The 26,372-nt window shown below is 46.4% G+C and overlaps 1 protein-coding gene across 1 annotated transcript in view; it reads left to right on the forward strand.

The window, feature by feature from the left end:
- The window catches only part of SELENOI (selenoprotein I), a 63,063-nt gene extending 37,279 nt beyond the window's left edge, over positions 1–25,784 (forward strand). Inside the window, exons 3-10 of the mRNA XM_030555086.1 lie at positions 36–144; positions 8,804–8,878; positions 9,428–9,690; positions 11,139–11,247; positions 12,698–12,746; positions 14,091–14,271; positions 15,820–16,002; positions 19,168–25,784. Of these exons, the coding sequence (XP_030410946.1) occupies positions 36–144; positions 8,804–8,878; positions 9,428–9,690; positions 11,139–11,247; positions 12,698–12,746; positions 14,091–14,271; positions 15,820–16,002; positions 19,168–19,284 (1,086 nt within the window). The 3' untranslated portion in view covers positions 19,285–25,784. The remainder of the gene's footprint in view (positions 1–35; positions 145–8,803; positions 8,879–9,427; positions 9,691–11,138; positions 11,248–12,697; positions 12,747–14,090; positions 14,272–15,819; positions 16,003–19,167) is intronic.
- The last annotated feature ends 588 nt before the right edge of the window (positions 25,785–26,372 follow it).

The following is a 26,372-nucleotide window of genomic DNA, read 5'->3' on the forward strand; positions in this document are numbered from 1 at the left end:
GATTCTTTGTGTGTATTTTTGCCGCTTTCCCATAGATTTTCCCTACCTGGTTGGCTCCAAATCTGATAACATTTTCTGGCTTCCTGTTGCTTGTCTTCAACTTCTTCTTCATGGCGTACTTTGATCCTGATTTTTATGCTTCCGGTAAGACCGCTTTTTTAGTGTACATTTTAGAGCATGTGAGTAATAAGATCTGATACTCATCTCTTTCTATACCATAGTTTTGCAATGTCATGTGCTGACTGATATGGCTTGCTTATCTACTGCTCTGGAGTGTTCTTTGGTTTTGAAATATCAATGCGGCAAGAAGAGTCAAGGGCAGAAATCGCTGGGTGATACTGTACTAACACAGCCAAAATGACTCATTCCTTCCAGTTGTTTTGTGAGGGGGAATAGCCAATGTTTAAAAAAAACCCAACCAAACAAAAACCCCCAAACCTCAAAATTTCAGAATTCTTTGTATCTTTTAAAGCCAAGCTTACTTGGACACACATACACTCAAAAAAATATAAAACAACCCAAACAAACCTACAGCCAAGCACTGAGGTACAACCGCATCTGCTCTAACCCCTCAGACAGAGACCAACACCTACAAAATCTCCACCAAGCATTCTCAAAACTACAATACCCACATGAGGAAATAAGGAAACAGATCAACAGAGCCAGACGTGTACCCAGAAGCCTCCTACTGCGAGACAAACCCAAGAGAGAAACCAACAGGACTCCACTGGCCATCACATACAGTCCCCAGCTAAAACCCCTCCAACGCATCATCAAGGATCTACAACCCATCCTGGACAATGATCCCACACTTTCACAGGCCTTGGGTGGCAGGCCAATCCTTGCCCACAGACAACCTGCCAACCTGAAACATATTCTCACCAGTAACTGCACACCACACCATAATAACTCTAGCTCAGGAACCAATCCATGCAACAAACCTCGATGCCAACTCTCTGCCCACATATCTACACCAGCGACACCATCACAGGACCTAACCAGATCAGCCACACCATCACTGGTTCATTCACCTGCACATCCACCAATGTAATATACGCCATCATATGCCAGCAATGCCCCTCTGCTATGTACATCGGCCAAACTGGACAGTCTCTACGGAAAAGGATAAATGGACACAAATCAGACATTAGGAATGGCAATATACAAAAACCTGTAGGAGAGCACTTCAACCTCCCTGGCCACACTATAGCAGACCTTAAGGTGGCCATCCTGCAGCAAAAAAACTTCAGGACCAGACTTCAAAGAGAAACTGCTGAGCTTCAGTTCATCTGCAAATTTGACACCATCAGCTCAGGACTGAACAAAGACTGTGAATGGCTTGCCAATTACAGAACCAGTTTCTCCTTTCTTGGTTTTCACACCTCAACTGCTAGAACAGGGCCTCATCCTCCCTGATTGAACTGACCTCGTTATCTCTAGCTTGCTTGCTAGCACACACATATATATACCTGCCCCTGGATATTTCCATTACATGCATCTGAGGAAGTGGGTATTCACCCACGAAAGCTCATGCTCCAAAACGTCTGTTAGTCTATAAGGTGCCACAGGATTCTTTGCTGCTTTTACAGATCCAGACTAACACGGCTACCCTCTGATACTAAACCCCATTATGCTACTTATAGCCTTGAGGACAAATGATACGTTTGGGTGCCAATAACAGATGATATAACCTGTCTTGCTGATAAAATACCAATTTTAGGTTACTGCCCTGCTTGTCTTTGTCTAGTTCAATTATTTTTACAGTGCTGTGTGTGAAACAGTGCTATATAACTAATCGTGTTCCGTAAAAAGATAAAATTTGCAGCTGGTACCTGTTGTTTGTTGGATTTCGAGTAATCTCAATTGGATTTAAATATGCCCAAACACTACATGCTACATGTGTGTATTTTTATCTCCCTCTTCTGATGGATGACTGTTCAGTCTTTTCACAGTCTGTTAGTCCTCCTTGTTGTCATGATAAAGGATGGGCAAGCAGCCTTTATATCTGGGATAGCAAATTTATATAGCAGTCTTGCGAGGCTGATCTGCACTGAAAACTTATATCGACATAGCTACATCTCTTGTGGGTGTGAAAAATCCACACCTCTGGAGAGGCACAGCTATTCTGATTTAACCTCTGATGTAGAAGGGGCCAGGCTGATGGAAGGAAGAATTCTTCCCTTGGCCTAGCTACCGCCTCTGCAGGAGGAGGATTAACTACAGCGAGAGGAGAACACTCTCCCATTGTTGTATTGAGCATTTACACTGGAGTGCTGAGGTGGCACTGCTGCTGCGCTCTTATGTGTAGACATAGCCGGCCTTTCTTTTGTCTGCATTTGTTCAAGAGAGAATCTAAAATGATTTGCTTTCCAGAAGTCTTTGTAGTGTACCGCGTAATCTCTACGGTGGGGCGTGCCTGCGTCTGTTCGGCATCCCATGTTTGAATGGCTCTTCCTAAACATCCGACTAAATGTTTGATGGGAGAGAAGGCGTAAGAAAGGAATAAGAAGGTCTTGTAACCAAAATAAAGAGGAAGCAGTTTTGGCCTTTTATTACTTGCCCTAGCACCTTTGTCTTGTCGTAGATCTGGGCGTTGGCTCTAACGCTGTGCAAATAACGAGGCTTAACAAATTGGGTTCTTCTGGGCACTCCTGTCACTTTAATAGTGTTTGAAGTCACAGACCTGAAGGCTATGAGAATCTCCCCTTTGAAAGATGTGCAATCTCCCTTGAAGTGTTTGTCTTCCTATCCTGCAACAACTTCATTCTCCATTGCCCTGCACCTGGCTTAAAGTAAGTGTCACATGCTACCATTTTGATTTGGTGGCAGTGTTTTGCATCCACATTGTACTAGTGTAAATGACTAGACATGTGCAGGGTAAGAGAATTGGACCCTGAATTAATACTGAACATTACTCTTCTGAGGTCTAATTTGTGTGCCCAGTTACATGCCACCATATAACCCCTTCTCATGGCTAATCTGTTGTAAAGAACAAAATGTGATGTCTCTTATTGATGACAGCAAATGTAACGTCTCTTCAGATTTTGTGTGTTACATGTCAGCTAGCTAGGATCTTGTTGGAAAAAAAATAGCTGTAATGGGTCAATCATCCAAACCCAGCTGGAGATCTGAGAAGTGCAAGTGAAGCTGCAGTTAGCAACTGAGGGAATTCTGTGCACTTTGTTCTTTGACAAATGGGCAAATTTCACTAGCAAGAATATTTCTCTGTGCTGCAGTAATCATACACTGCACTGGAAAGCTACGAATTAAAAATGATAACTTTTTAGCTGCAGGAGCAATTCCCTGTATCAACATTTGTCCAATTGCAGGCTCATGTTGGCTTCTTATGAGGGGAAGATACATTGTGGTGTCCTCCATCTAAGAGAGTTAGTTATATCAAGCTGCTGACTGCTCAGAAGGGCTTGGGAGACAAAGGGCTGGACTAGCCTTTCATCTTGAAGACGTGCAAATTTTTGTGTGGTTTACAAGTGAAATGAGCTCAGGGATCTCATCCCATTCCACAGAATTCTATTAAAATTTTATTATTCTGTCCCCAGTAGGGAGTCAGCTGAATTTCAGAAAAGTCTGGTACTTCTCTAACACTGGATTGCTAGAAGGAGGTGGTGCCACACCATGGTACCTCTGGCATGCCGTGCATCTTTTCTCTTCCCAATGGATAGTTGTGACTGTAGGGAATAGAAGGTCTGCTTCCTTCTGGTCCCTTCTTCCAGCACTGCCCTCGCTGCTCCCTTTTGTCTAATGGATTTTCTTACCAGACCTTCCTGCTTCCTTCATTGCAGTTCCCTTTCTCCCTCAGACACTGAAGTCATGAAATGTGGCAGGCAGCAGGTTTGAGAGGCTCCTTGTCTTGTCTTGTTCCTCGGTCTTATGATCTGTTTTTCATAGTACCCGTGAGTCATACAATCAGATGGAGAAGCCCCATCAGATCATCCAGTCCTTCTCCCTGCCAGAGCAGGCTTGTCCTCCGCAGGATGTTCTCAAAGTGTTCAGGCCTAAAGTTCCAAAGGATGGGGCTTGCATCATCTCACTTGAGAAACTAGTGTATTGCCTGCGCGTGATTTTTATGACTGGTCTTGTGCCCTGTGCTGTGAGACAGACAGAACACCCCACAATCCAACCCTCTGGCCTGTAATAGCAGTAGAAGTAGGTCAGCATGTGAACTCACAAGGGGAAAGTTTTTTTGAGTTCCAAAGCTTCGGTCTCTGATATATTTTCAGGATTTCATCAACTGCCATGAACCCATGAGGGAGGGAAGACTGCTTTGAAGCTTCAAGCAATGTGCATATGGCAAGACATGGTCTATTGTAGATGATCAGATACACTGTCTCTTCTGCCTGGGCATCAGACCTGCTAATGCTCTCAGCATATGTCCTTCCTGAATGGATTTTTCTTTTAAATTACTCCAGGTTTGTCAGAGGCCAGATTGTAGGGAAGGGCTTGTAAGTCAGCCTCTGGATCATGTTGTTGAACTTCTCTGAACACCTTTTCACCTTTATGTCTGTTTGGTAAGGCAGATCCTATAACTGATTTGCTACTGTCAACAAACTGTGCCTCTTAATACAAACAAACACACACGCTCAGCAAAAGAGCTGCCAGAATCAGGTCTCTAAGACCAGAGTGTATAAATCCACCTCTAGTTTTTTAGAAACTTATTAGTCATTTTATTAAAGTCATTCTTGACAGAATCGGTATAATTTCCAAAATATCATTGGAGAAAAAATGGAAAGAACACTTATGACTAATGGCTCTGTATTGCAGTTCCCATAAAACAGAGATTTGATCTGCAGTGTTTTTTCTCATAATATGAGGTAATAGGAAGTTTAAACTGGAGAAAAATATCATCTGTCAAGTTCACTATCCGTGTTAATATCCTGCTGAAATGAACGTTTAAATGTGGTACATTATAACTTATTCCTGTATCTAATATTTGGCTCCAGTCAAATGGTATTTCCAGGTGTTCGGCCAAATACTAATAATACTTGGCACTTATAGATTGCTTTACGTATTCAGAATACTTCTTGGATATTAATCACCAGATTACAGGGACAATGAGACACACTGAAGACAAATTACTGCACAGATGGTATCTGAGACTACCACAATTCTCAGAGATGAGATGTGAGAACAGTTAATGCATGTTATCCTTTAATGGCTTCAGCTATAGGTGCGTATCCTACCCACGTTACAGATGGGAAAACCGAGGCTCAGACTAAGTGACTCACCCAAGGTAACACAATAAGTAAATCATCAAGCAGAGATTAGGACTCTCTAGAGTGTCTGGCGCCCAGTACCATGATCAGTTCCTTGGCCCACACTACCTGCTGATGTTACAATTAGTTGCTGCTTACACCAAAATAAAATGCTATATGCTATGGTTTGAAGGTTGCTTCAGGACTGTGTGGGGTCCGTGGCCTAGAAAAGCAGATGCTGTGGGTCAGAATTGGGATGCATTAGCTGAGTTAGAACCTTTTCTGACCTGAATGGTAAATTCAGAGCCGTTCTCTCTGTTCTGGATCCAGTGTGCTGCTACCGTCTCACAATAAAGTTGTGTTGCTTAAGAATTCTGGGGCCACTTCACATTACCTTGTGTTGCTGTGGGGTTTTGAAGGGTCACATAATCCATATCTAGCAGCACTGTTGAACCACAGAGGTAGCAGGGCCCTAACTTATTATTCAGGAAGTGGTATATTGCTGCAGACCGAAGAATCAGGTGGCTGGGGAAGGTGGTATGGGTACCCCTACAACCTTATCTCAGATTTCATTTCTCCTGTCCTCGGCCAGAAACCATGACCTGCAGGTGGAGGCTGTTTGCCACATCAGCTGTCTGCCTAGCACACGTATAAAGCTAATGCCAGCCTGAGTTGGTGGTGTCGGTCAGGATTTAGGTGCACTGGCAGAATGTGCTGTATATGAGAAATTTACACTGAGCTTGCTTCTAACTCTGGGTTTTCATCAGTGGCCCGGTGTGAATCCCTTGAGGTCTAAATCACCAGAGGGTAAAATTCTGGCCTTATTGAAGGCAATGGCAAAACTTCCATTGACTTTTTCTTACCAAGAATGTTTAGATGAAATGGACACATCCTAGCTGGGCATGGTGTGGACAGGGGCGGCTCTAGGTATTTTGCTGCCCCAAGCACAGCAGGCAGGCAGGCTGCCTTCAGCAGTGCACCTGTGGGAGGTCCCTGGATCCCGTGGATTCGGCAGCACACCTGCGGGAGGTCTGCCGAAGCCGCGGGACCAGCAGACCCTCCGCAGGCAAGCTGCTGAAAGCAACCTGCCTGCCGCCCTCGTGGCGACCGGCAGAGTGCCCTGCGTGGCTTGCCGCCCCAGGCACGCGCTTGGCGTGCTGGTGCCTGGCGCTGCCCCTGGGTGTGGAAGAATGTTGTCCCTGCTCTAGCTGCAAGCTCTGGAAAGCATTGTGCTCCCTGTGGAGTAAGGTTCCATGTTGCAGGCTTGACTAACTGCTTAACAAGTTCTTGGAGATGAATGACCATAACTGCAATCGCTTGATTGTCTTACTGCCTAGGAAGTATATCTGTCTGGTGTCCCCGGTTTGGGGTGGGGAGAAAGGATATACTTTAAGTGTAATCTCTGTTCATCCAGCAATTAAACTGTTTACAGGAAGCAAACTTTAAAATGCTCTTGCTATGGTACCCCTAGAAAAAGTGTCAGGCATGTTTTAGGGCTGTGACTCACGGGGTAACGTTAAGGTTTTGTAATGGGTATTTTTAGTAAAAGTCATGGACAGGTCGCAGGCAATAAACAAAAATTCATGGAAGTCCGTGACCTGTCCCCAGCAAAGACTGACTGCTGCTGCTCCAGCTCAGCACCCCGGGGGCTGCTCTGGTGGGGGCTGAAGTCATGGAGTTCTGTTAAAGTCACAGAATCGGACAAAATCCTATCCTTACTCAAGGGGTTTTGAAAAGTCCTTACTGGTTGGTCCTCCGCCATCATTTCGGCTGGGGAAAAGATAAAGTGAAAGTAAGGAAAAGCATGCCTGGGTGTGGAGGATATGGAGTCATTGACAGACAATATACCTTCCTTAGTTCCTAGAGGTATACATTTATATTTAACCATATTGTAAATGTGTACATTTAGGAACAAAGAATGCAGGCCGTGATTACAGGATGGGAGACTCCATCCTGGGAAGTAGTGATTCTGAACAAATATTGGAGGTGTGTGGTGGATAATCAACTGAACGTGAGCTACCAGTGTGACACTGTGGCCAAAAGACCCTGGGATGCATAAACAGGAATCTTGAGTTACAGCAAAGAGGTTGTTTTCGCTCTGTATTTGGCACTGGTGTGACTGCTGCTGGAATCTTGTGTCCAGCTCTGGTATCCACAGTTCAAGAAGGATGTTGATTGATTAAAGAGGGTTCAGAGAAGAGCCATGAGAATGATTACAGGATTAGAAAACCTGCCTTATAATGATGAACTCAAGGAGTTCAATCTGTTTTACAAAGAGAAAGTTAAGGGGCAACTTGATTACAGTCTATATGAGTATCTACATGAGGAACAAATATTTTAATAATTGGCTCTTCAGAGAAACATCAAACATGATCCAGTGACTGGAAGTTGAAGCTCAGTAAATTCAGACTGGAAATAAGGCCTAAATTCTTAACAGGTGAGAGTAATTAACCATTAGAGCAGTTTACCAAGAGCTGTGGTGAATTCTCACTGACAATTTTTAAGTCAAGATTGGATCTTTTTCTAAAAGTTCTGCTCTAGGAATTATTTTGGGGCAGTTCTCTGGCCTGTGTTATGCAGGGAGGTCAGACTAGGTGACCACAATGCTCCCTTCTGGCCTTGGAATCTATGAATCTGTGCGTCCCCACTGTTTTCACACAGTCCCTTCTCAGAATAGAATCATGCTTTACAGATGTTTTTTTACTCATTTTTGGCATCAGTAAGTAAGCAATTGGGAACTCCTTTCTTTGCCCACCTCTTTTTCCATGACAGTAAAGCATCTTCGCTTTCAGTGACAGGATTGTGATTACATGGCACGCGGCTCATGGATTCACCCTCTCCTGGCATCGCTTTTAACTCCTGTGACTGCAACCTGCCACAAAATTAATACTTTAAAAATGAAAGCTTCGTCATGTGGAGACAGAATTTCATCTTGCCCACAACGGTTTTCTCACAGCACAAAGATCTGGAACTCTTGCTCTCTCTGTCCTCCAGAAGGGCGAATGTGGTGGGGTGCAGAGGGCAACAAAGCCATCCTAGCAGTGAAATCCAGGATTGTGGTTGTACTGTAACTAGGTACTTCAACTTTCATCCCAGGAAATTCAGATCCGTCTAATTACAGTCTAGAATTTCTCCTGTGCTCTAAAGTCTTCAGCTTAAAATAGCTCATGAGTAAAAATTTCAAAAGTGCCTAAGTTCCGTTGAAAATGTTATTGCATGTTTTAGGGTATGGGGAAAGGAGGCAGATGCACTGTTTGAGTGTGTGAAACCTGAATGTGTGCCCAGATTTCTGACAAATTCAGCAAAAAGTGTGATCTTCAGGATCTACTGGATGCCTTGCAGAAAGACGCATAAGGTAATGCTGGTAGGAACTGAGCAAGTGAAGGCTGATTTGATGCATCTCCTTTCGGTGGTACAAGCACAGTGAGAGAATTTAAAGGAGCCTCCTCATGACAGATGATCCACAGATTTGGATAGAATCTTATTCCAATTAATTGCTAAAACAATTCTTGTTGAAAGCATCTCTTGTATCAAAGCATAACCTGCTGATGTGTGTGTACTCAACTCTCCAATCTTCTTTCCAATCTCGACAGCCCCTGATCATGAACATGTTCCAAATCGAGTGTGGGTCATGGTGGGTCTCCTCAACTTCGTGGCATATACACTTGGTAAGACTTAAGATTCTCATGATGTGTTATAGATTTCTAATGTGCCTATCATCATAATGACTTTAATTAGTCAAGTGAACTGTTGTCCTAGTTCTGTGTTTCCCAACCCCTTCCCCTTAGCCCCCCCTCCAAGAAACAAAACTCTGGTTCTGGGTAATTCTTCGGTTCCCTGCCACCCCTTGCTCTGGAGTGTGGTGACTGACATATCACTGGCTGAGATGCCTCTGGAAACTGCTACTTTGTATTGTTTTACCCAATTGTTCCAGGGAGGAACATAAAAGTAGATGTCTCTTCCTATCAGAACTATCTTTATGGGGTTACTCATGAAATATTGAAAGCAGATTTCTGTTAAATATTTAACATAGATTCTTCCTAAGTTGTGTTTTTATTTATTTATTTTTTCAATCTCTGCACCCCCATGGACAGTGCTGGATACTGAAGCTGATTGCTGACTTCTCAGCAGTGCACACGTTATCTGGCAGCTGCAGAGGAGTCCCTTGCTTTGCCTGGAGATGTTTAACTTTGCCTCTCTGTGTGCTTCCCTTCCAGATGGTGTTGATGGAAAGCAAGCGCGCCGAACGAACTCCAGCAGTCCCTTGGGGGAGCTCTTTGACCATGGCCTGGACAGCTGGGCCTGCATGTTCTTCGTAGTGACTGTTTACTCCACCTTCGGGCGGGGATCCAATGGTGTCAGCGTCTTCGTTCTCTATTTGCTCTTATGGGTGGTTTTGTTTTCCTTCATCCTCTCCCATTGGGAGAAATATAACACAGGGATTCTCTTCCTGCCCTGGGGATATGACATCAGCCAGGTGGTAAGTAGCCCTTCTGCCTCTTGATTTCAAAATACTACTTTAGAAAACAGTGGGCAAGCTTTGGTGAATTGCCAGAATTATTTGTGTAGCGTGTGTAGGAGCACGTGCTGCCCTGGCATCTTTCCTTGGTGAAACCTGTCCAGCAGTCATAAAGTGCCCATCATCACCATACCTAAACCTAATGATATTCTGAGTTCTTCAGGAAGGAGAGCTTTCTGGCAGAGGGCAGAAAGCTTGGTTGCTTGGTGGCAGGGTGCAATAGTTGGAACTGTATCATCAATGCTACTTTATGAAGCTCAGATTCAGCAAAGCAGACTGCTCCCATGATTAAAGTCAAGTTTAATGAATCAAAGAACAAGGGAGGAAGTTATCATGAAACTTTTATTGCATAGTTAGACTGGAACAGATCTGATTTCTCTTCAGCAGAGAAGTGATATGTGTTGCAAGTATCTTTGTTAACCTAGGTTTTTGCATTAGCAAGAAATGTCTTTAAAAATTGGATACTAATAATTGTTGGTTGTCCAGAACTGACTGGGCCTGATTCTGTTGTGGCACCCATGTAACTGTGTCAACTTAGCAGTTTATACTTGTGTGCGATTGAATTGGATCTAGTGGTTGTAGAAGCATCGATTGCCACGAGTTCAGGTATCTCTACTGAATCGTTGAACAACACTAGACATTCCTTTGAAAGCTGCCCCTTCCATCAGTAAAATTGTGGTTTCTCTACTCCTTTGCAATCAGTCATCCTCTGGCCCGCCTCTCCAGTTTCTCCTAACCTGGCACTAATCTATGGTGCATTTTCCTGATCGTGCCTCAAATAATCCGAAGATACCATAGTTTGGGTTGCTACAGGAGGCAGTTAGACGTGGCTCTGGCGGCGGGTGCTAGGGTGCTGTTGAAGTACAACTGTCCTTTGTGTTTGTGCTGGTCAGTCCAGCAGTGGGGTGGGGCTGTCCCCAAGTGCATGTGCAAACCGATAGCTCCCTGGGGGTGGGAGCGTGGGCAGGGCAGAGCATCACAGGCCCCTCTCCTTGCTATCCATTTTCCAGATTGGCCTTAAAACTCACGGTGACCAAGCAACCTTTGTCTCACCCTGTCCCTTTCTGGACTAGCAGTGAGGCTTCCTTGGTCATGGTGCTGGAAGCAGAGGTTGGGCTGGTTCCTGACATGCAGTCAGCGTAGGAACCTGGGAATGGGGGCATGCGTTCGGGGCCCCAAGTAGTTCTGAAAGCTGCCCTGGGGTACTGTGGTTGCATCTGACCTGGAGATACAGGCTTCCTCTTGTTTTAAAGCTAAAGGTGGGTAGAGAAAATCTGATTGGAAAGCAACGCTCGTGGCTCCCAGGGCCGCCTGCTGAGGAGTGATCACCCCACCAAAAGCACATTTGGTCCTACCCATCTTTCCAGCTGCTAATGCTTGTCTGTGCTCTCTCTGCATTTCCTTTTCAGACCATTTCAGTTGTCTACATAGTGACAGCGATTGTGGGAGTTGAGGCCTGGTATGCACCTTTCCTGTTTAATTTCTTATATAGAGACCTATTCACTGCAATGATTATTGGTAAGAAGCTCCATGTTGAAGCCTATTTTTAACCACCACCACTTTACCAATAGCCAGTGTTTCACTTTAAAAAACAGTCAGCATTTGTTTATATTTTTAGCAAAGAGAAACTTAATAAAATTTCTCTGTAGAAAACTTGCCTAAACGAGTCTTGGTCTAGACTGAAAGCAACAAAATGCACAAGGTCTGATACTAGTCCCATTGAGGTTTTGGTGAGAACCGTCTAAGTCGCCATGGGCTGCATCTAACTGGTATAGAATGGAGAAGATTGCAGCCAACTTCCTCCTTTACTACAAACAAAGCTGCAGGAGGGAGGTGGTCCCAGCATGCATGCTCCATACTAAGCTAAGCAGCATGGAAGTAATACATGCCAGCACTTGTTTCCATAGTCTGCACCCTCATGCTAAACATCAGGGGTGGCTGTGAACTGCTCTGCGGCTGCAGTCTGTCCACCCTGAGCTAGATAATAGGTCTGTAATTTAGATGCCTCAGCCTGCGTGGTTTGGGACACTCTCCTTTTGAATCTAGCTGTTGCAGCAGATTGGTCTGTAGTTCCCAACAGCAAGAATGAGTTGAGCCTTGAGTGTGAGAAGATGTAAATCTACATCATCACTCTTCTCCACAGAGTAATGTATCAGAACTGCCCCTTCACGTCAGCCTGGGAGCTGAAGTGTGTTCAGGCTGGCTGACCAGGAAGAGTTGGGTAGCTTTACTGCTGTCTTGTTTTGAATGTATCTGTGGTTCACCCTTTGGGCAGAGAAGTAATTTGGTACCACTAGCCTTCAAAAGATGCCTGCTGAGGCAGCTTACCTGCTGCGAAGTCATGGTCAAACTTCAGCTTTATCCTATTTAATCTCTTAGCCGCTGGCCACCCTGGCAGCTTTCGAAGTGTGTTGGGGTTTCATGGAACTTTGGCCCTTCAGGGAGGTCCATGAAACTTAGTCAAATGACTGAAGCTTTTGTTAATGGCAGTTCTCATGTCCTAAATGGTGCACCTTAAATCTAGGTAGTTTTGTTTGCTTCTATCCTTATAATAACCTGACTGTGTCCGAAATAGTGAAACCATTGATAATGCTTTCTCTGCTGCCCACTAGGTGTCTTCTTGGGAATTATGGTCAAAATGCAGATAAATACATGTTTTCACAAAAAGAAATAGTTATTTCCATAAATGCATTTATTGGCACTTCACTAACCAAGGTGGTGCTTTTTTTTTTGTAAGCGCTGAGTCAAATATGTTAATGGCCTTTAAAAAAATCTGAGCAGCAGTGGGGTGACAGTGGTTTAAGTAAGCTTTTAGCTACTGTAATGTTGCAAATGACTGTTTTAAAAAAAGCAAAAAAAGATGCATGATGGTTAGCAGACTGTCACCGCCCATGCTCATAAAGGAGTTCAGGGGTTACGATGGACTCTGAATTACTCCGCTGCCTTCACTTCAATCTCTCTCTTTCAGGGTGTGCACTCACAGTGACTGTGCCCATGAGTTTGATTAACTTTTACAAGTAAGTTTTCCAAAAGTCATGTGAACTAACTAATTCTGCAGGGCTGAGGCACTGCATGTGGTGCTCCAGTTGTGCTAGGAGTTAGCCAGGCAGAAGTAAGTGGAGAGCACAGTGCATTGATGGCCCAGCACTGCCAGGCTGTAATAGAAGTAGAGCCATGACTTGCATAGCTTTCTGTAAATTAGACTCCTTATAAACCTCCCTTGCCTTCACTGGCAGCTTCCCTGGAGCCCAAAAGGCACTCCTGATTAAGATGGAGAAGGATTGGAGATGCCACCCTTGTTAATACAGTAATGTGACTTGCTGTGAGCACAGGTCCCTGCTAGGGTGACCAGATAGTAAGTGTGAAAAATCGGGATGGGGGTGGGGAGTAATAGGAGCCCATATAAGAAAAAGTCCCAAATATCAGGACTGTCCCTATAGAATCGGGACATCTGGTCACCCTAGTCCCTGCGTGCAGGCCAAGCAGCTCAGGTCAAGTGGAACCAGTGCATTTTGAGATCTCTGTTCTCTGCTGCTGTATTAGCAGCACGTCTGGCGCTATAGTCAGAGAAGAACAGGGCAAGCTGGAAAGTGGCCCCTTGAGGGATTGAGTAGTGGGTGGATTCCAAAACTCAATCCTTCCCCATCACCCACCTTTACTTACTTTAATAACAAAATCCTGCACTTCCCCTGCGGATTTCCTGATATGCGGAAGTTAATTGGTGACCCTGAGAATGGCTGCTTTGAATATTGAACTACCCATGAATCGCCTGGTAGACAAAATGAATGTTAAGCACCTGGCATAAATCTGGGTGATTTGATTCTTGCCTACCCAGACTGAGATTTCATTGCTCAACCTACTCTGGCGATATAGCCTCTCACTGGCTCTGCAAGAAGGAAGCTGTGCAGGAAACCATGTTGTTCTCATCTGAATTGTTTTCTGAGCCCAGGCCCAGTGTCGTAGTCTGAACTCCAGTTGGGAGCCCCAGTTCTCCCCTTTGTTGCCAGCTCCTTAAAAGGCTGCATCTGGGATTGGCCAGTTATTACTTTAGCGTTGCAATCCATCATCCACTAATGCAGGGTTACCAAAGACCCATCTGAATAAGCAACATGTAACTATTGTGGGCGCATTATTCACTGGGGTGTCTGACCTGAGCCTGGCCGCCTGCCCGTTTTCTCGCACAACAGCTAAATTCCTACTGCTGGGCTCTGCCCAGCCTGTGCATGTCATACTCTACTTCAGGACAGGTGCCCAAGGCACCTGGATTGGAGAGTTCCCAAAGGAAGGCTTGTGCCTGCCTCTGTTAGAAGCTGGGGTCTCCCAGAGTTTGACTTAAGATTTGTATTCCTCTTGCCTTTCAGGGCCTATAAAAGCAACACTCTGAAGCACAGGTCAGTGTATGAAATCATGCTGCCGTTCTTCTCACCAGCACTGCTGTTCATTCTGTGCATGATCTGGATCTTCATGTCACCATCAGACATCCTGGAGGTCCATCCCAGGCTCTTCTATTTCATGGTTGGAACAGCCTTCGCCAACATTTCAGTAAGAGCGCTATTTCACCGCTAAAATGCGTGGGAACAGGGGGTGGCTGATTTGAATTAACACAGTGGTGAGGGCTGGCAGTTTGTCAGGCTATGTTGTATGAACGATCCAGTGTGCTAATGAGGTGGAAAGGCAAGTCACAAACCCAGAATGAAAATGCCAAGAATTGTGGGTTGTAGCCGTTGTAACTAAACCACTTCGCTGCACTGCCATGACTGAAGTGGGCAGGAGAGAAGCGCTGACCCTTTTAGAGCTGAAAAACATGTCCTGTAAACCAGATCTGAAACTTCCCGCAAACCAGAGAAATCCCAGCATGTGCTTTTTCCACCCCTCCCTGATACTGGCTGACAATTCACGTAATAAGAATTCCTGCTCTCTCAGCTTTAACACGGTCACTTGCAAGGTTCTTGGTGAACTTGGTTCAGCTGTGTTGTCACACCTGCCTGCAGACATGAAGCCCCAGCCCTCATCCCCTAAAATGAATACGGTTAAGCTATGGAATCCAGGTCTTGCATGACAAAAGGCCAGTCCTGGTGGTGATGATTAGGAAGCTGTGGAGCTTTAATCATAGATCGGTCACTATCCTCGGACTGTGCCCAGAAGCAGGGCTTCCTGTCTTTCCCACTCAGCAGAGTGTTCTACTCACTTTGCAGATAAGATTGGTCAGATTTGATCAGTATTGGCCAATCGATGCAAATTGATCCTTGTGATTGTCTGCTCTTGTTGTGGACTTCTCTGGTTATATGCACAAGAGGAATTCATGTCAAAATGGAAACATTCTCAATATTTGGGAACCTTTAGATCAGATGATTGTCCATGTTTTAATAATTATCGCTCTAGAGACGTACATGGCCCTGTAATGGTGCGTGCCTCGTGGCGGCTGGCCCCCATGTCCCTCCCAGACCCGGTGCCCCTTGTCCTTGGGCGCTGCCCCTGGCAGTAAACGCGCTCTCAGGGTCTCCCCACCCAGGGGAACCCCCACTCACTATCCCCACCTCGCCGCAGTCTTGGGCTACTGCCAGTCACTATCTAGCCCCTGCTCACTGGGGCAGACTGCAGTGTGAAAGCCACTCATCACAGGCTGCCTCTGCCTACCCTGGGCTGCACCCTTGCACCTTTCGGGCCTTTGACAAGGCCGCAGCCTGGGGCTTTTCCAGGCAGGAGCTCCCCTGCTCCTTTGCCCTATTCCCCAGCCCTGCTCCCCTCAGGTACCCTGCTCAGCTTCCCAGCAGCCAGGCCCTTCTCCCTCTAGAGACAGAGAGAGACTGACTCTGCTCCTGGCCAACTGCCCTCTTATAAGGGCCAGCTGAGCTCTGATTGGGGCATGGCCACAGCTCACCCTGTTTTCCCCGATCATCCTGGGAACTGCTTGCTCCCAGTCACAGCCGTCTCCTGGGCTATTTTAAGCCCTTTAAGGCTGGAGCGGGTGACCACCCCGCTACAGCCCTCACTGCCGTATTCTGAGTGAGTGATTCATGGGTTGGAGGCTCACGTTGGAAGGAAACCAAAGCATATCTAACAGACCGTTTTCTCCCTCCTGCCCCACAGTGCCAGCTGATCGTGTGTCAGATGAGTAGTACCCGGTGCCAGCCTCTCAACTGGATGCTGCTGCCATTAGCCCTGGTCATCTTTGTGGTGATCTCTGGAGTCGCACCACATTGGGAAAATCTTCTCCTATACCTACTGACTGCTTTCATCACCCTGGCGCACATCCACTATGGGGTAGGAGTGGTAAGTGACATCTGCCTTTGGGCTTGGGGTTTAACTGCAGCGGCTCTGCTTGTAGGATTACCCTGTCCCATTGCTGTTCATTTAACACCTGGAATACTAGGTGGAGTACCGCTGGTCCAAAAGTATTTGCCAGGCAGATGGAGGCAATTATATAAAACATGAAAGGAAGCTAAATAGGTGGCATCCGAAAGCTCTTATTTTGTATACCAGGAACTGACAGTCTGGCTGCAGCAGAAATTCTTCTAGTTCTTTAAATTAAAGACTGGGTCTAATCCAAACCCTGGATCCACATCCTGTTTTAGATCACAGTTTGCAGCTTAAAACATAGGACCCAAACACTGGTGAACCATGGATTTAATGTGCCCAAGTTCTGATGTAGTTACGGTTCTATAAGTCAGAAAAATGACAAGATCAGAATGGGATCCAGAGACCAGGTTGGGCCTATTTCTAATTTTAATTAAATTATTTGGGGACTTAGCTAGGTACCATTCACTTCCTAATATTTCACCTTACTTAGAACTTCTTTTCTAAAGGCCGCAGCTGCTGCTGGGTAGCACATGACTGTACACGTGAATCAGTTTGACACTCTCTCCAGTTGGGGGCACTGCTTAGGAGGACAGCCTTAATGTGTTAACCCAAACACAGTGTTTCTGCCCTGTGCACAGATTTATAAACTTTCCCATATGCATTAACTGATTTTTTTTGTACTGCGCCTTTGAAATATTGCTTTCAGATACCCCAGGCATAGTGTAACTAGAACTCGGTCTGAAGTGCAGTGGTCATGTCTGACTAAATAAAGAGTGAACAAAGCTACTCAAGAACCTGAATTACTGACGAACCTGCCATATTTCAAGCTTCTGAGAGGCGCCCCTCTGCTGGGGAGCAGCTGGGGAGGGAGAGCACAGTGGAATCGTCTCCCCTGTATACAGATGCCTTCAGGGATCAAGAAAGCACTGTCACTAACTGTGGGAGACTGGCGCTGTGTGCAGGAATTGGCAGGACGCAGAACATCTAGGCGGTGGGAGTGCTACTCAGTGGGAAGAACCCAGTTGGGTTGTCCTAGGTCAGTTGAACAGGGAAATGACCGCTCAGCAGCCAGAGTGGGACCATAAGCAGTTGTTACTTCAGGCCAGCTCAAACATATGTACGCTAGCTCCTTGCAAGATACGGGTGGGATGCAGGACTCAGTGGTACGTTCTCGGGCCTGTTACACAGGAGGGTCTCCTCTTGCCTTATACTCTCTGAAACCCCCCCACCCATTTGGAACCCCTTTGTAAGACCCACGATGGGGTGAGAGTGAATCTGCAGTTTCTCCTCCTGAGTTGCGGGTGAGCAGGCCTTGGGTGACGTGGTTGCTTAGCTGCCACGCTGTATGTGTTGGTCTTTTCCTGCCAGCCATGTGAATTGCTTTAAAAACAAATCTGAAGTTTCAGCCAGCCTAATGACTTGACGTATCTCTCTGCATAATCTCATCAAACAGCAAATTTCCTGAATGCAGCCTTTATGTCTGACATGGCTTTCCGCTGTCTGTCAGGAGGAAATGAGCCCTTTCTATCTTGCGAAGGTCACTGTGAGAGGAGGCTTCTCAAGGATAATTAAAAGCGGGTCTCCAAATCTGAGACATACTGTCTCTTGGCACAGTTACATACTGATGTCCTGTTGTACTGTCGTCTCGTGGGAGTGGCTAGGCAGGACAGTCTAGTGCTGGCACTGTTAGCTCAGAGCTGTAAGAGGGTGCTACGTAGATGCTGTCTGACGATCACGCTCTGGAAGCGAGCCAGCCTCTGCTGCTTGTTTTGAAGTTCATGTATGACTAGTATTCAACTGAGTGACTTATGTATGCCCTTGTTACTTGTTTACCTAAAGCACGAGCATTGGCTTAACAGCTCACAACAGGCCAGGCGCATTCGAGAACAAGGGCACATTCAGAGAGGAAAGGCAGTAAACTTAAAAACTGATCAAAGGAAATGCAGTTGGTTTACAATGTGCAATTAGCCTGTAGAACTCACTGCCACAAGATACCATTTGGGACCAAGAGTTTATGATTCCATATAAAAGTGTAATGAGACTATCCAGGTACTTTGGGTAGGGTACAAATCTCTTTGTAAGGTGTAGAAACCTTAATGCTTCAGGGCTAAAACCAGCCACTAACTAGTGAGGAGGGATAGGGCATAAATTTCCTTTGGAGAAGCCTGCCCAGAACTGATCCTTGAGGGGGGTTTCTTGCGCTTGCCTCTGGTCACAATACTGCACTAGATGGACCGTCGGGAATTGCTGTAAGTATTTCTATTCATCAGAACCTCTTAGAGTCTCATGCTGGACCCCACAATGCAAACCCCAGTGGCATGGTTTGAAGGAGAGTCTGTCGTCCCCCGATCCGGTAGAGTGTAGAATTGGTGCAGTCGCCCCACCCCAGGCTGGAGTAGTGGCTTGTGGCCCGATGTCTCAGAGGCTTTGACTTGGTGGGAGCCTGCTGGCATTATCACAGCCCATCCTGGGAGAGAGGTACTCCAGTTTGTGGAGTGTCGTGTGTGGCTGGGCTGGCCCTGCACAGCAGGAGCCTCGTGTTTCTGTGAGACAGGTCTCAAGCGCCCATGTGGGGTGATTCAGCCTTTTTAGCCGCACATGTGGCTCGCTCGGTCCGTCATGTGGTGTGTAAGGGGATGTCTATGCTGCAGTAAAACACCGGTGGCTGGCCCATGTCAGCTGAGCCAGGCTCATGGGGCTTGGCCTGTGAGGCTATAAAATTACAGTGCAGATGTTCAGCGTCTCGGAGACCCTCCCCTCTTCATGGGGTCCAAGAGCCCAGGCTACAACATGAGCCCAGATGTCTACACCACAGTTTTACAGCCCAACCCTGGCAAGCCAGAGTCAGCTGACTGGCCAGCCTAGGGTGTTTTATTGCAGTGTAGATGTACCCTTAAGGGCTTCTGTAAAGGAGTGACTAATAGCCCTGGCTGGGGTTGAGCATAGTATGGGCAGGGGCTGTGCATCCTTCCCATACATACAGCACTCTGCCAATTCACTGCAGTCCTGGGCCTGAATCTTGAGGCAAACTGAGCTGCTCCATTCAAGTCCCCTTGATGGTTTGAGGCTGAGGCGGAAGACATGTTGGTTGACGTACTGCTTTCATTTAACTTTTCTTTCTCTCTCCTCCCACCCCAGGTAAGCCAGCTGAGCAAACATTTCAACATCCGGCCTTTCTCGCTACAGAAGCCCTGTATGGATTGACTAGAAGGGGAAGAAGAGAAAATCAGCCTGCAGTCTGCACAAGTACTGTAAATAACTGCTGCAAATAGCCTCCACTTCCACCATCACCACAGACCTACATTGATCTTCTGGCCAGACACTGGGGCAGCGGTGGCTCAGCGCCAGGACTGCCACTGAGAAAACACATACCGCCCTATGGTGAGACCAGGCAAGGGGAGTAGCCTTTCCAATTATTCCTGTATATTAGATTAGCCGGACATCCTCAAGTCCTAACTCTGTTTGGGTACAGCTGGCTTGGGAACGTGGATGGCATCACTCAGAACGCACGGTCACCAAAATAACCTGGCAGCTGAGTTAGTAGCAATGGCCTCAAGACATCTGTAACAGAGACGTTTGAGCTGCAGGGGCAGTGAGGAACGTCCTCGTCATACATGAAGGCACGAGTCACACACGCGGCTGTCTAGTGTTAGGTCATCTGACAGGGTCTTTGTCCCTTGATGCTAGTCTAGGGAGCAGTTCCCCAGCATGTGCGCGCACACGTCCATTCATGCAGAATGTTTGTTTAGAAGCTTCAAATGATATTCCACTAGGACGACTTGGGAATTGAGGGGTTTGACTAAGGCAGCTTTGCCGTCTCCTTCTCTCTTCCCTCCCCCGCCCCCTCCCCCCGCCCCCGTTTTTCCAGCTGTGGGTAACTGGGACCATATCTTGACAGTATTCTTCTTGTTAACCATACACTGGCCACGTGTGTTCTTTAATCACGAGCCCATGAAGGGAACTTGAGCTCTTAGCAGGAATAGTTATTTTGGGGTGGAGGGTGGCTTATTACCGCCTGCAAGAGCCAAATTCTCCCTTCTGATAAATCAGTGCAACCTCGTTTAATATCAGAGGGTTGGCTTGCAGGGGGAAAGGGAGTTGTTACTTGCTACATGGAGCTTGTTTCATTTCAGACTTGCTGTATGCACTACAATTTGTGTGCACGTTCCCGGGAAGGGTGGGATAATCTGTATATACGCAGTATCACAGCTCCAGATATCTGCACTGTGGCAAATCCCACAGCTTGGAAAAACACCTGAATAGTTCTTACAGCCGCTGACATGCACATACACTTGTGGATATTTTATTTGGGGAAAAGGAGAGGTGATTTTTTTTTAAATTACCATTTAATTTAGGTCACAGCTGTCCTGATGGCTAGGCCACACATCTCATCCAGCAATAGCTTTCTGTTTACCATATGTTAAGCCGTTAGTGTTCAGTGGTTTTATTTTTTGTAATTCATTTAATTGAGTGGTGGTGAAGACTGAGTGCTGATTTTCTTTTCTGTTCATTGTATTTAATGAATATTTGTGATTGAATGAAGAGTGCAGCCTAAACCCAGGCTCTGGACAGACTGCACTCGGAAGTGGGCAAGCACAAGGAATGTTCATATATAATGTATTGTGGGAACAAATTCATTCATACCTGGGGAGTAGCTTGGTCACGGTGTATTCCTTCCCTGGGTGAAAAATCTCCTGCTCTAGGAAAACTGAACTGTCATTGTTATTTAATGCTTTTCTTTTCTAAATTTAAATCATTGTCATGAACGTTATACAAAACAGAACGTCCAGAAGCTAGTTCACAGCATTTATTGTAAAGAGGTTGGTTTTAATTTGAACTTGAATTCTCACTGGGTGTCCTGTACAAGATCATAGCTGATGGATAGAGGTACACCCTGCAAGACGCAATGGGGAGAATTTAATACCATTACTGCTTCCATCTCTAGGTGTTTCCCATCTTGTCTTTTTTGACTGTGGGGCTGATTGGACTAAACACGTTGTAGTTGTTTTGTTAATGTGTCATGACTGTACATCAGGAACTGGAGGACGGTGTTAATCTGGGAGAGGAAAAAACCTTTTATTCCCCCCCCCCATGAAATAAGAAGCTTACTCTCTCATATATATATATTACTGACATTGTACAGAAAAAGCTTAAGTGTACAGAGGAATTGGGCTGTGCTCTAATTTTTGACACTCGTAACTGTTGAATTAAATATGTAATTATGGGCAAATTAACTTAAATGAAAGTTGCACAAGAAACATTAAGAATTTGAAACCAGATGTTGAAAATGGGACACACAGTTTAACTCTGTGGAACATTCTCCTACTGCACAATCTGCCTTTGCGGCCGTGATGTGTTGCTGAGGTTGGGTTTTTCCGTTTGCATGCTGATGGATCATGGAATACTTGGGCCAGTTCCCCTGGACTAGTCACGTTAAGAAATGTCTGGGTCCCAAGCATGAAGCTCAGTGTGTTATGCATTTCCTTTTATGGCATGTCCTATTTCTCTGCCCCATCCCCGCTCCTCCGGCAGCACTGCTGTGTTCAGATTGGGGTGGTGTTTACATTGTGAGATTCTATCTGCTCGGTTCCCTAGTCACTGTTCCTCTGGCTGCGGAGTACATTGAACTATTCCTTTGGGCAGTGCCTGGAAACATACCCTGAAAACCCCACACTCAGTTGTGTGGAAGCTGGCAGCTAGAGCAGGGCTTGCAGTCTAAACGCCTTCGTGCATTTTACTGACATGTCCTTAAGGCAGATGTCTCAAAACCGTTTCCGTACACAGGCTTCTCTTTGGGGAGTCATGGAATTTGGTGCCTTCACTTACTGCATGTTGTGGCTAGCAAAACATCTACAATCAAATTATGCTAGAAACAAGTTGTAATGCTGCTGAAGCTCAGGCAGATGGGGGCAGGATGAGCTCTCTACCCTGTTCGATTCTGCTCCCTGGGCACGGTCTGCCCCCCAACACAATAAACAGGTTTCATTCACGCAGTTTTTATCTGAATTTAGTGACTGACATGCTTGATGTCATGGATTCTGGGGAATGAAATGTTTGCTCAGAAAGAGACAATTACAGCCACCTCACCAAAAGTGTGTGCGAGGGGGAGCTAATCTTTTGGGTTGGTTTATTTTTACAGAGAACTGGTGTGTTCTCCTAATTTGATCTTTAAAAATAACTTGTTCGCTAATGAAGGGTTGGATTTGGCCATTGTTCTGGCCTCTGAAATACTGGGTAAGGAGGAGACATGAAGGTGGAAATTCTGTTTCCTCACCCTGGCCTCTTCCTTCATAGAGGTGTGCGTGCCTTTCCGGTGCCGTGCTGTTCGGAAGGGATGATGCTCTGACTCGGGAGCATATTTGCCCATGCTTAGAATTCCCCTTCTGCATATTTGAGAGGCAGTCTGAGCCCTTGTGTTTCTCATTACTTGTTTTGTGCCCTTAATTCTTGAGACCTCTGCCTTGCCCTGAGTGAGTTGCACAGCTGCTTTTACGATCCTTAAAAATGCTCCCCAACTGATGCCTCAGTGCTGTAAATTGTACCTCAGCCTGGAATATCGGCAGGTGGAGCTGAGTATTAGGGAAGAACACCTCTAGGCTGTCAGCGTGCCCAAGGCAGGTAGTGTATGTAGGCGGGTGGCTTCAAAATGGACTGTTCTATGTCTTGTCTTGGTTAGTCGTTAAATCTCCACAAGCCAGTTGCCGTAACATCATCCTGCTCCCGTTCCTGTGCTAGAGACTAGCTGGAGCACTGTGAAAATAAGCCAGTGGCTTGATGAAGACACTTTGACCCCTTGCGTCCCTGCGATTAGGGGTCTTTGGTTGAAGTGAGTGGTGGGAGCCTTGGGAGCAGACACAAATGCCGTTGCATGGCTTCTTCCGCTCGGAAAAACGGTTTGTTACGCACGCAGCTTCATTGCCATGCTGAGGCTTCCTGAGCATGTGTAACGCAGACTTGCACTTTGCCCCGAGACCTGCAGCCCCCTCCCCCCATGCAACATCTTCTGCCGACCCCCGTGTTCAGCCCCATGACTGTAGAATCTGGCTCATGGGACACGCATTTAGCTGGGGCACATGCATGCGGGTTTAAGAGCTCTCCGAAGTCACTGGTATGTTAATGAAAGTAGCCATTGTGGTCCAAGTTAGCGTCCCTCACAAGCGTTTCTGTTGTGGTTGGTCCATTGGGTACAACCAATAAGAAAGGCAGGAACTGCAATGCTGAGATTGTACCTGGCCTGCAGTGCCCTGTGTGGTGAATTTATCATGCTCGCATCCTGACCTAGGGTACCGATGGGGAATCAGCCAATACCGAAGCTCGTGGCTTTTTTAAAATGGATGACTAATGTGTTCATGCAGCTTGGGGCTTTCTTGGTCACTACAATTCAAATATTCAGATCTTGGGTTTCTGAAGTTAGGCTCCTGCAGTCCATACTTCAGTTCCTAACTAGAACTGGCCTCTAAAAATCTGGTGTCCTCTACCTGGGCTCCTAAACCTTAGCAGAATGTTTTGGCCTGTTGTGACTTTCCGAAGTGACAGATCTGATTTGTTGGATCTTTATAAATAAATGTTGCTTTTTTGGAAGCTGTGACCCAGCTGAATTTTTCTACCCGCTGAGGGCTGGGCCGTGCTACTGCGTAAGTTGATGTAACTTACAGCGCTCAGGGGTGTGAAAAAGACACCCCCATGAGCAACACAAGTGACACCGACTTAAGCGCTGACCACACTGGCGCTAGGTTGGCAGGAGACGCTCTCCCGTCAGCAGAGCGGGGCTTCACCAGACGCGCTACAGCGGCTCAGCTGCATCCGTGTAGCTGTGCCGATGTAGCCTCGTAGTGTAGACTTGTCCTTCAAAGATCCACTCAGCGCTGCCGCTTGCTATGCAAGTAACTTGAACAGCTGGGACGCTCTTGTGGTTACAGCTAATGGTGTGTTAACACTGGCATAAAAACCCAACAACTTGGATTTAGGTGATTTGGTTCATTTGTAAAGGAGACCGGCTCCTCTTTCCTTGTGCTGAAGCACTAGGATGATAGTAAATCATCTGCCTGCTGAAAGCCACGGGAGAATCTCTCTGTCACAGGTGGTGTGCCACTCACTTGGGGGCATCTTGGGCTATGGGTTGGGATCAGCTGGGCTGTCTTCGATCTTATTGGTGCTTTGCTGAAATGCAGATGGACGGCAAACTGGGCCAGGGTCATAGTAGCCAAGGGAAGCCTTCGCTAGTACCTTGTTTGCCTTATGTCCCCAGTCTACCTCGCAGCATTGTATTGGAGGTGGCGGCAGGCCAGGGCTGCGGAGACGGCGTTTTGTGTCTGCTGACTTGGAATGTGGCTGCAACAGACGTTTGTGTAACCTCTTTGCTGCTGAACGAGGTCTTGATTAAATCGGAAAAATCCTACACTGCAGCTGGCCTTGTCAGTGTCACCTGTTTTGTGTCTTACGGCAACAGCAAAAAACCTAACAGAACAGGGAGGTATCACGTAGCAGCACGTTCTTAGCAGACCTGCGTCCCAGAGGAAAGCTGTACCTTGGTTAGCCACCATCACGGCGTCTTATGGAACATGCTCCAGGAATAATGATCTATTAATAGGTAGTGCTAGTTGTTACTAACCAGTTAATTGTTCAGGTGCATTTGGGTTGGAGTGATGGTCTCATTCCCAGATATAAATCTGCCTCATTCGCTCCATTCTACCAGGACCTATTTCTTATTACTTGACAGCTGGTCAGACTGATCCAGGGTGACATGCTTTTTGGGCAGCAAGATGTTCCTTCTGACACAGCATCCCCTGCCAGGGCAGCCCTTAACTGAGTGCAGAGCCGACTAAACCAAACGGTGTGCTTTGGGGGCAGGCCAGCGGGAGGCCTGAGCTGAAAATGCTCGGGAAGGTGACTCTGTAACAATGACGTTGTGAGCTGTGTGTTTGTATCTCCCAGGCTTCCAGATCAAACGGGTCTTCTAACTGCCCGCCCTGCTCATTCAGCCTGCACTCTGAGAGTCGAGCTGGGCTCTCCTCGGCTCGTGTATCATCCCCAGCAATGGAGACTGTGCAGGCCACACCTTACCCTCAATTACACCCATACAACGGATGGCAAAGCAGAGCAGAATCCTCCTCGTTCGGGCTCTGCAGCGCCAATGGTGTTGGAGCAGAAAAGGCTCATGCTAGTAGTTGTGGGTGGGATTTTCCAAAGTCACTTAAGTGCAGGTCTGTTGAGTAAGAAGGGGGCATCTTAATGGACTCTTAGCATACAACTGCCTACTCCAGCTCCCTTCACTCTTTGCGCTAAAGGGGGGAGTAACCCCCATGACAACACTTCCCCTTCCACCTACAGAAACAAAAGCTTCCGTGGCAAGTAACTGTAACGTGGACCCATCGTGTTCCCTGAGCCTGGCCCTGTGGGACTGTGGCCTGGTATATCACAGCTCTGAGAGCCTCTGCTTGTCATTTCACTGCTGTGAGTGGGTCTGCAAGCACATCCTGTCACATCCTGCCCAGAGCCTGGCCAGGACCAGTCACCGCTAAGCAAACTGATTGTACAGAGCTTTATTTAAACAGGAAAATACAGTGTAACTAGATATTGTCTTGTCAATGCAGAGTTCTACCAAACCATGTCTCTCTCTGTTGGGAGCTTAGAGTTCTGCAGTGGATTTGAATGCCAATCTGTTAAAGGCTATTGCTGATAAATATTTATTGTAAAAAAAAAAAAAATATTGAAAATGAAACTTCAGTAAAGAATAAAATTTTCCAAACCTTTTAGCTGTTTTCTCATTGTCTGTTTTTGCTAAAGGTTTCAGTGGAACTAGTCGTCCAGTTGCCTTTAAGAGGGGCAGTCTCATCCTTTTAGCTCTAGAATACACTTGAGGGTTGTTCGGTCTGGGTGGGATACACTTTGTTGGAGCCGGCACAACATCGAACAGCTGGCGGACTTTCCCAGGTGTACATCTCAGTGCCCAAAGGAACCAGCTGTCAATTAACCTAACATCCCCCCCATGGTGCCAACACCCCCCCCCACCCCAAAACAATTCCACAGAGCTCTGCCAAGATGGAAGAAAATGTTGCAGTCTCCCAACTAATGATGTTGACTTGTGGCATATGCAGTCGAATGGGTCCATTCAGAAGGAGGGCGCTTTATGCATGTCTCCAGCAAGTGCACTGAAACATCACACTTCGGAGAGCCTCCAAGGTGATAAAAGGGTGCAAAGCACTTTATGAACCCTCGTTCCAGTGCAGTCCAGCTGCTATAAAATCCTGCAGTTCCAAAGTCAATTGCACTCAACTTCCCCCAACCTCCCAGAATGTAGCTGAAGAACTGGAGTCCTGTCCAGCTAGCTGATGTTAGATGAC

Source organism: Gopherus evgoodei, chromosome 3 (assembly GCF_007399415.2).
Source record: "Gopherus evgoodei ecotype Sinaloan lineage chromosome 3, rGopEvg1_v1.p, whole genome shotgun sequence".
Taxonomy (NCBI): Eukaryota; Metazoa; Chordata; order Testudines; family Testudinidae; genus Gopherus; species Gopherus evgoodei.